This window comes from Thamnophis elegans, chromosome 12 (assembly GCF_009769535.1).
Source record: "Thamnophis elegans isolate rThaEle1 chromosome 12, rThaEle1.pri, whole genome shotgun sequence".
NCBI classification, from domain to species: Eukaryota; Metazoa; Chordata; class Lepidosauria; order Squamata; family Colubridae; genus Thamnophis; species Thamnophis elegans.
The window spans coordinates 10,347,745-10,356,974 of NC_045552.1; the positions used below are offsets into that span (position 1 = coordinate 10,347,745).

At 49.7% G+C, this 9,230-nt stretch overlaps 1 protein-coding gene across 1 annotated transcript in view; it reads right to left on the reverse strand.

Moving 5' to 3' along the window:
* LOC116515442 (leucine-rich glioma-inactivated protein 1-like) overlaps positions 1–2,187 on the reverse strand; it is a 31,509-nt gene extending 29,322 nt beyond the window's left edge. Inside the window, exon 1 of the mRNA XM_032227486.1 lies at positions 1,573–2,187. Coding sequence (XP_032083377.1) covers positions 1,573–1,787 — 215 coding nt within the window. The 5' untranslated portion in view covers positions 1,788–2,187. The remainder of the gene's footprint in view (positions 1–1,572) is intronic.
* Positions 2,188–9,230: the final 7,043 nt, after the last annotated feature.

A 9,230-nucleotide genomic window follows, 5' to 3' on the forward strand; every position in this document is an offset into this window, starting at 1 on the left:
GGAGGGGGAGAGAGGGAAGGAGGGAGGAGAGAGGGAGGAAGAGGGGGAGGGGGGAAAGAGAGAAGATGGAGGAGGAGAGAGAAGGAGGGAAGGAGGGAGAGAGAGGAAGAGGAGGGGTGGTAGGGAGAGAAGGGGAGAGGGAGAGAGAGAGAGATTCTCAGCAACAAAACAACTGTACCATCACCTGGTCCAAAGGGAAGGACCACATCAATTCCTCCTCGCTTAGCCAGAAATCTACCATCAAGAGGCTCCTTGGATAGCAATCCACAATTCTGAATGTTCCCATCTGAACCCTCCCTCCCCTGTGAGGGGACAAGAGAACTTTCCTGGAGCCAGCTTTACCTGGAGAAATTTACCTGCATCACCTTGAGGCGCATTTGTGTGCATGGAGGTGTTATGTCTGGCAATATTCCAAGTTTCAAAGGGGGGGGGGGCTTTGTCAAGCTGCATCCAATTTCCTCAGGGGATCTGCAATTATTTGGGCACGGTGGGGGGGTGGGAGGGAACGCTCGTAGCTGCCAATTTCAGCAATGCTGCCCATCCTGTCAAGGAGGGACATCTTTCCATGATTTAGGGATGCCAGCGTGCTGCTGTTACCGATTAAGATCCGGATGAGAGAAATCTAAATTGGCATTTTTTCCTGACTCAGGTTGAACCTGGACCAGTGGCTTTTTCCTCAGCCTCTCTTCTTTCAGAAGGTTGTTGTTTTGGGGATCCAGTGATGCAAGATTTGCTGGAAACTGCCCCGTTACCATAGATATTCCCCCCCCCAAAAAAAAACCACACTGGAAGAAAACAGGAAACAGCTAGATGTTAAGGTACCCTACTTTTAGGAGGTGAGTCCCTAGGAAGAAGGGAGAGGATGCACACTGAATTTCAGCCCTCCTCAAACAGAATTTGTGTTTTTTTTGGGGTGTCCTCTGGATTAAAATCCATGTCTCCCCAGCCACATCTCCCTGCTAACCTGCTTTCCATCATTGCACCAGAGGTGCAGCAAAGGACTAAGGGGAAGCAGTGCACTTCCTGGGGCTTCCTGCTAGCTCAATGTCCCAGCTTCTTCCCCGCCACTTCCAGCCCCCTCTTCCTCCCCTCCCCATCCAGAGACCCCACAAAAGTTGCCCTCAACTCTCCAGGCAAGGCTAGCCTTGAAGTAAGAGTTCGGACTCTGCCAGAAGTGCAGATCTTGGGCCTGTTCCCACGACCCCTTTCATGGCAGTTTTTAGAAGATGGGGAGAAGGGGGCAGCCCAGGGGGGGGGGGGGGAGGTCTTCCTTGGGAGAAGGGGGTGTCTATTACTCCTGGGAAGCCCCCCCCCCCCCGGCCCCCAAGCTTTAATCTTGGGAGAGGGGACCATGTAGCTGTGAGCCTTGATCTTGGAAGAGGGAACCAAGTAGATTTCAGCCTTGATCCTGGAAGATCTTGGAGGGGGTAGATTCAATGTGTATCATCCGGGAGATCCACTAGCTCTTTTGCTAAGCAAGGAGGGATTTTTTTTAAAAAAAAGGAAGGAAAGTAGATGAGGGGGGAGGTTAAAAGAAGCCCCCTCCCCTCCCCTCGCCCGGAGAAAGCTTACAGGGAGATGAGGTTGGGGGGCAGATCGCGGGGGATCTCCTTGACTCCCTCGCACAGCGCCGTGTCCTTGGTGCAGGTGCAGCCCGACGCGCATCTTCTCTTAGGAGGTTTCCGGCCGGCGCTCGGCTGTTGCCCGGCCAGGAGCAGCAGGACCGCCAAGACCAGCAGTAGCGACGGAGCTCCGGTTCCGACGAGCCTCCGGCTCCAGCAGCCCATCTTGCCGGCCGAGCGGAGCGGGGGCGCAGCGACAGGGCTCCTCGCTGGCTCTTTCGCGGCCTCCCCCCCCCCCGCTTTGCCCGGGGGGGTCCAACCGCAAAGCGGAGCGGGGGCGCGCGCGCGCCCGGCTTGCCGCTTTCGCTTCTCCTCCTCCTCCTCTTCCTCCTCCTCCCGCGGGCTCTGCTCCTCAGCCGAGAGCGATCCACGCGCCGGGCTCCCAGGCAGCTTTGGCACAGCCGCCACCTCTCGGCCGGCTCGAGCCGCTGCCTGGCCCCATCCCAGCCTCCCGGGGAGGAGGAGGCGGGAGGCCCGCCGCTGCCGCCGCTTCCTGCGCGCCCTGCCCTCCCCTGCCCCTCCGGCGAGCAGGCTGCGGGCTTCTCTCCTCCGCTCGCCGAAGAGAGAGAGGGATGGAGAGGAGGGAAAGAGAAGGAGGGAGAGAGAGAGAGAAGGAGGGAGGCAGGGAGAGGAAGGCAGGAAGAGAGAGGAGGAGGGAGGGAGCGAGGGGGAGGCAGGGAGAGAGAGAAGGAGGGAGAGGAGGGAGGAGAGGGAGACAGGGAGAGAGAGAAGGAGAGCGGGAGAGAGAGAGAAGGAGGAAGAGGAGGGAGGGAGAGGAGGAAGGGAGAGAGAGAAGGAGGGAGAGGAGGGAGGAGAGGGAGACAGGGAGAGAGAGAAGGAGACAGGGAGAGAGAGAAGGAGGAAGAGGAGGGAGGGAGAGGAGGAAGGGAGAGAGAGAAGGAGGGAGGGAGAGGGAGAAGGAAGGAGGGAAAGAGAGGGAGAGGGTGGGAGGGAAAGAGAGGAGGGAGCGAGAGAGAGAAGGAGCGGGGAGAGAGAGATGTGCGCGGGTGCGTTGGCAGGCGGGGGCGCGCCTTGAGTTATCCCCCCCCCCCCGAGCGCTTCCACCAGTCTAAAAAAAAACCCCACCGATCTCGAATCGATCGGCTTCTTCGCCGGCTAAACTAAAATAAAACCCATCGATCAAGGAGCTAAGTGAAAATAGAGGATCCCGCCGAGCCTCGGGCTAAATCGAGCGCTTCTGATCCAGCCCTCTCCTTCTCGCCTCGGCTCCGACGCATCCCTGCCGCGTATACACGTGCACCGAGACATGCAACCACGGGGTGGATAGATGGGGAGGGGGGAACCGTCAGCTGCCGTCAGCCAATAGGAAATGCGGGTTTTCTGAGTGGCAGGGCCACCGCGCGACCGTGGAGACGCGGGATGAAAGCCGGGGCGGCGCAGGGAGTGAATCAATTGGGCAGGTCAAATCTCCCCAGGCTCCGGGTTGACTCAGCCTTCCGTCCTCCCGAAGTGGGTAAAATGAGGACTCAGATGATTGGAGGGCAATAGGCTGACTCTGTAAACCACTGAGAGAGGGCTGTAAAGCTCTATGAAGCGGAATATAAGTGCTATTGATATCGGGAGGATTGTTATCCTGTAGCAGAGAAGTGAGCGTCCAAGAAAAGCTAATTCACACGTTTGCAGGCTCCCACCGTAAAAGAGCAGGGGGAGAGATATCGCGTGTACTAGCATCTTTCCAGCTGCACTTTGTGGAGAAGACCCGGCTTTTTAAATTTTCTCTCCCCAAATATTAGGGGGTGTCATCCATCTTGTCTGTTTTGACCACGCTAAAATACAGGCATCTCCCACCACTGGTTGCGAATCCCGTGATGTTCTTGATGCATGTGCCTGTCTTCGTTTCCTAGTACGATTTATGTTGATTGCTTATTTAGTATCCTATGACTATCACTGAGTGTTGTATCTCATGATCATGATGAATGTATTTTTATGGTGACTATGATCATGATTTATCACGTACAGCTTTTATGTACAATGTGATCTTGTGCCTTGAAGACAAATTCCTTGTGTGTCCAATCACACTTGGCCAATAAAGAATTCTATTCTATTCCATTCTATTCCATTCCATTCTATTCTATTCTATTCTATTCTATTCTATTGTTCTTGATGAATGTATTTTACTCTCCTTATGTACACTGAGAGCATAAGCACCAAAGACAAATTCCTTGTGTCTCCAATCACACTTGGCCAATAAAGAATTCTATTCTATTCTATTCTATTCGCACTCTACTCATATTCTACTTCTACTTCTACTTCTAGTTCTAGTTCTAATTCTATTATCATTCAATATGGTCTGCCTTTGAAGAATTCATCCATTGCGGGAATCCGACCTTACCCCATCTGAAATGAACAACCCACAAAGAGGAAGAAGATTCCCGTGGGAATTAATTCCATTTAATGTACATCCATACCAGCCTGTGAGCATCACGAGGGGTTTGGTAGGCACAGTGAGGGATCTTCATCCCTGTCAAAATGGAAACCTCCCCTCGTTTCTTCTCTCCTACTCCCCTTCCTTCCCTCCTTCCTTCCTTCCCTCCCTCCTTCCCCTTCCCTCCTTCCTTCCTTCCCTCCTTCCTTCCTTCCCTACTTTCTTTTCTCCTTCTCTCCTTCCTTTCCCCCTTCCTTTCCTCCTTCCTTCCCCCCTTCCTTCTCTTCTACATTCCCTCCTTTCTTCCCTCCTTTCTTCTCTCCTTCCCTCCTTCCTTCCCTCCTTCCTTCCCTCCTTGCTTCCCTCCCTCCTTCCCTCCCTCCTTCCTACCCCCCTTTCTTCTCTTTCTTCTCTCCTTCCTTCCTCCTCTCCTTTCCCTTCTCTCCTTCCCCTTCCTCCCCTTTACCCTTCCCATCTTCTTCCCATTCATCCCCTCTTTCCTACTCTTACATTCCCTCCCCTTCTTCCTCTGAAGAAGAAGTACTGTAAGACCCTTGTAAGATAAGATGGATCTATGGGATGTTAAGAAAGCAATCTTCAAGTATATTGTCAACTGTAGGGAAAAATTGTTATAAATACATATTATTAATAACAGTTATGAGCATATAATTGTGAATGTATATATGAAATTGATAAAAATAAATAAATATGGAAACCTCTGTGCCAGAACGTCAGCGTGCAAACGATGCCCTTAAGTACAGCTGTAGTTAAGCTGTACATTAAGTACAGCTGAATGTTTATTTCTTTTTTATGGGGGGAGTACATAACTTGCATGCAACATTAGAATTAGGTTTTCCTTGCCGCTTTTGACATCCGTGTCCTTGGGTGCCTGGGGGGGGGGAGGGGAAACAAGAGAAGTGACATTGTGTCATTATGTCATTATGCAAATGAAATCACTGTGACTTCTGAGGGATGCCTCTTAACGGCCCTGGGCTTTTTTCCCCCCAAGGATTGTCTTCTAGAATAATACATTGCATTATTATAAATGAAATTATTAAATAAGTCACAAAGGACTAACATGGATGCGACAGACTAAGCCTCAAATCAAGGCATATAAACCGGTGCCAGGCCACAGACCCGTGTTACAAAGAAGCTACATTTTGTGACGTCAAATTATTTTGGACTCCTAGTGCCCATATAGAGATAGATCATGCTCTATTTTAGTTTTGCTTAATGCAGGTAACTCCTTGACTTACCGCCATTCATTTCGTGGCTATTCAAACTTACAAAGTTATAAGCTGCGGTGGCGCAGTGGTTAGAGTGCAGTACTGCAGGCTACTTCTGCTGACTGCTGGCTGCCTGCAATTTGGCAGTTCAAATCTCACCAGGCTCAAGGTGGACTCAGCCTTCCATCTGTCCGAGGTGGGTAAAACGAGGACCCAGATTGTTGGGGCAAGAGGCTGACTCTATAAAAACACTTAGAGAGGGCTGTAAAAGCACTGTAAAGCAGCATATAAGTCTAAGTGCTATTGCTACAATGGCACGGAGAAAGTTACTTATAGCAGTTTTCACATATACAGCAGTTGTAGCAACTTCCCATGGTCATGTGATCAAAATTGGGGCACTTTATTGTAACGCGCTCTACATGGGGCCAGCCTTGAAAAGCGTTCAGAGACTGCAGTTAGTTCAGAATGCGGCCGCGCGGGCAATATTGGGTGTGCCGAGGTACACCCACGTTACACCTGTCCTCCGTGAGCTGCACTGGCTACCAATTTGTCTCCCGACTCAATTCAAGGTGTTGGTTATTATCTTTAAAGCCCTACACGGCTTAGGGCCAAGATACCTGCGAGACCACCTCCTGCCACATACCTCCCAGCGGCCAATAAGATCCCACAGATTGGGCCTCCTTCAGATGCCGTCAGCCAAACAGTGTCAGCTGGCGGGTCCTCGGAGGAGAGCCTTCTCTGTGGCGGTTCCAACTCTCTGGAACCAGCTCCCCCCGGAAATCCGGACCATACCCACTCTCATGGCCTTCAGGAAAGCTGTAAAAACCTGGCTGTTCCGGCAGGCCTGGGGCTGTTGACCTCACTGTTGAGGTCCAGCCCCGACCAGAATGAATGTATGAGGGTGTTTGTTGTTTTTAAATTGTTTTCTTTTATCGTTATGTGTTTTTTCTTATATTTTTTGTAAGCCGCCCGGAGTCCTTCGGGATTGGGCAGCATATAAATATATTTAATAAATAAATAAATAAATAAATTCTTGGCAATTAGCCTGTATTTATGACGGTTGCATTGCCAGTATTTGAGAGGGTGACACCAAGAGGAGAGGGGTCAACTTATTTTCAAGGCACCAGAAGGCAGGACAAGAAACAATGGATGGAAACCAATCAAGGAGAGAAGCAACTTGGAATTAAGGAGAAACTGTGTCCTAATAGTGAAGACAATTAACCAGTGGAACTGTTTGTCTTCAGAAGTTGTGGGTGCTTCGTCACTGGAGGCTTTTAAGAAAAGACTGGACAGCCACTTGTCTGAAATGGTATAGGATCTCTTGTTTAAATGGGGCTGAACTAGAAGACCTCAAGGGTCCCTTGAGCTGGAAAGGACCTTTGAGGTCTTCTAGGCCAACCCCGTTTAAACAAGAGATCCTATACCCTTTCAAACAAGTGCCACAAAGGCATTAAGAGTTGTTAACCTAATTTTGCAAAGCTTCTTCCCCGGTAACATTGTACTGCTAACTAGGGCATACAAAACCTTCGCCAGACCAATCCTCAAATACAGCTCATCTGGCTGGAATCCACACTGTATATCGGACATTAATACAATTGAGTAGGTCCAGAAGTATTTCACAAGAAGAGTCCTCCACTCCTCTGCTCACAGTAGAATCCCTTACGCCACCAGGCTCGAAATTTTGGGCTTGGAATACCTGGAACTATGCCACCTATGGTCTGACCTAAGCATAAAACACAAAATTGTCTGCTACAACATCCTACCTGTCAACAACTATTTCAGCTTCATCCTCAATAATACTTGGGCAAACAATAGATACAAACTCAAGGTAAACCGCTCCAAACTCGATTGCAGAAAGTACGACTTCAGCAACAGAGTGGTCAATGCCTGGAATGCTCTACCTGACTCCGTTGTTACTTCCTCAAACCCCCACAGCTTCAACCTCAAACTGTCTACCGTGGACCTCGCCCCATTCCTAAGAGGTCCGTAAAGGGGGCATGTATAAGCGAACCAGCGTGCCTACTGTTCTCGTCCTACTGTCCCCATTTATTGTACTAATTTCCTTTGTTCATGTCCCTGTTTATACTTATACCTGGTATCTTGTACATGTTTGACAAACTAAATAAATAAAAGAAACATCTATCTCTCATATCTATATCTATCTATATCTATCTATGTCTATCTATATCTATCATCCATCTGTCATCTATCAAAAGAAGGGTCACCCATCTTATATTTTAAAACTCGGGGTCACAAAACCATAGTAAAATCAGCAACCCAAAACAGTTTTCAGTGCTTGAGGGAAGAATCCATCTATAAGTCCAAGGTGGAACATTGGAACAAGGCGGTGGGAGGGGGAACCAGCTGAAAAAAAGGGTGTGTGTGACCCAGACGTTGCCTGGTGTTCCAAGCCATCTTGTTAAACCATGATATGGCAGTGTTTTTGCAACCTTGCAGGTTAAATGAGCATTGCAATTATATTTCGTTGACTTGAAGTTGGAGCCAGTGGCGGGATTCAGCCAGTTCGCACCTATTCAGGAGAACCAGTTCTTAACTTTCTAAGAGGTTCAGAGAACCGGTTGTTGGAAGAAATCTCCTTTTGGGTTTTTTCCACTTTGCAGGGCTAATCCTGTAAGGAAGGCAGGAAGGAAACATTCTGGTGTTGGTTCTAGCCTAATCTTTATTGCCCTGCTTACAGAAACTGCCTCTCTGGTTAACCCTTATTACATTGTCACAGCTAAGGCAAAGCGCCCATCGACCTGAGTAATGTTGAGTTGGCCACGCCCATGCTGTCACATGACCACTAAGCCCTGCCTACCCACCTGGTCATTAGGGCAGAGAACTGGTTGGTAAATTATTTGAATCCCACCACTGGTTGGAGCGTTGCTCAACCCTCAAGTAGTTGCTCATCGTAGTTTATTACGATGCTGCTCTTGGTAAACCCGGCTCATCGTAGTTTGCTTAGTTCACCCCGGTTAAGTGAAGCCCGGTTTAGCTCTCTGCATCAGATCCAAGCGCTGAGTAGCTGAAGTTCATAAAACTCTCCTCCTAAAAGCTGCACCATCTGCTCTTTAGCGCTGGCATTTTAGACTGGGCCAAGATTTTGTACTTGCCTTCTCTGAACGTACCGAGTGGGGAACCTGGCAGCTCTCGCAAGATTGATGCCATCTCTCCATCTCCAGGGAGTTGCCAACAACACTAATAGTTTCCACTCCCCCAAACACCCTCTCGTCCACCCCTCTCGTCCCGGCTCAAATGCCAAGCTGGAAAGCCAAGTGTGGGGCAAGGAGCTGGCCCCACCACTACAAAGAGTCCAGCTGTTTGGCTAAACGCCCTAGAAGCTAAGATTCCCGCCCAGGGCTCGGCATTTCTCTACACACAGCACAGCTTTGTTCTGCAAGTGCCTTTGGAGGGGCGGGGGAGAGAGAGCGGACTTGAACTTAAAAACTAGCTGTTGAAAGTAAGAGCAGCTTGTGGCAAAAACAGATAAGGGCACTATACCTTGACAAGGCTGTGGCTCTTCTGTGCTCTGAGGATGAGGAGAGCTATGCTGGAGGTTCAACCATAGCAATAGCAATAGCAATAGCAGTTAGACTTATATACCACTTCATAGGGCTTTCAGCCCTCTCTAAGCGGTTTACAGAGTCAGCATATCGCCCCCACAGTCTGGGTCCTCATTTCACCCACCTCGGAAGGATGGAAGGCTGAGTCAACCTTGAGCCGGTGAGATTTGAACCGCTGAACTGCAGATAACAGTCAGCTGAAGTGGCCTGCAGTACTGCACCCTAACCACTGCGCCACCTCAGCTCATACTGGACAGGTCACAACCAGAGGAGACAGATAAAGGGTGTCTCCCCCGCAAGCAACATGGTGAGAGCTATCATGTTTCCCCAAAAATAAGACAGGGTCTTATTTTCTTTTGACCCCCGAAATAAGCACTGGGCTTTATTTTCAGGAAGGTCTTATTATTTTTGAGGTGCAGGAGGCACCGAGTGT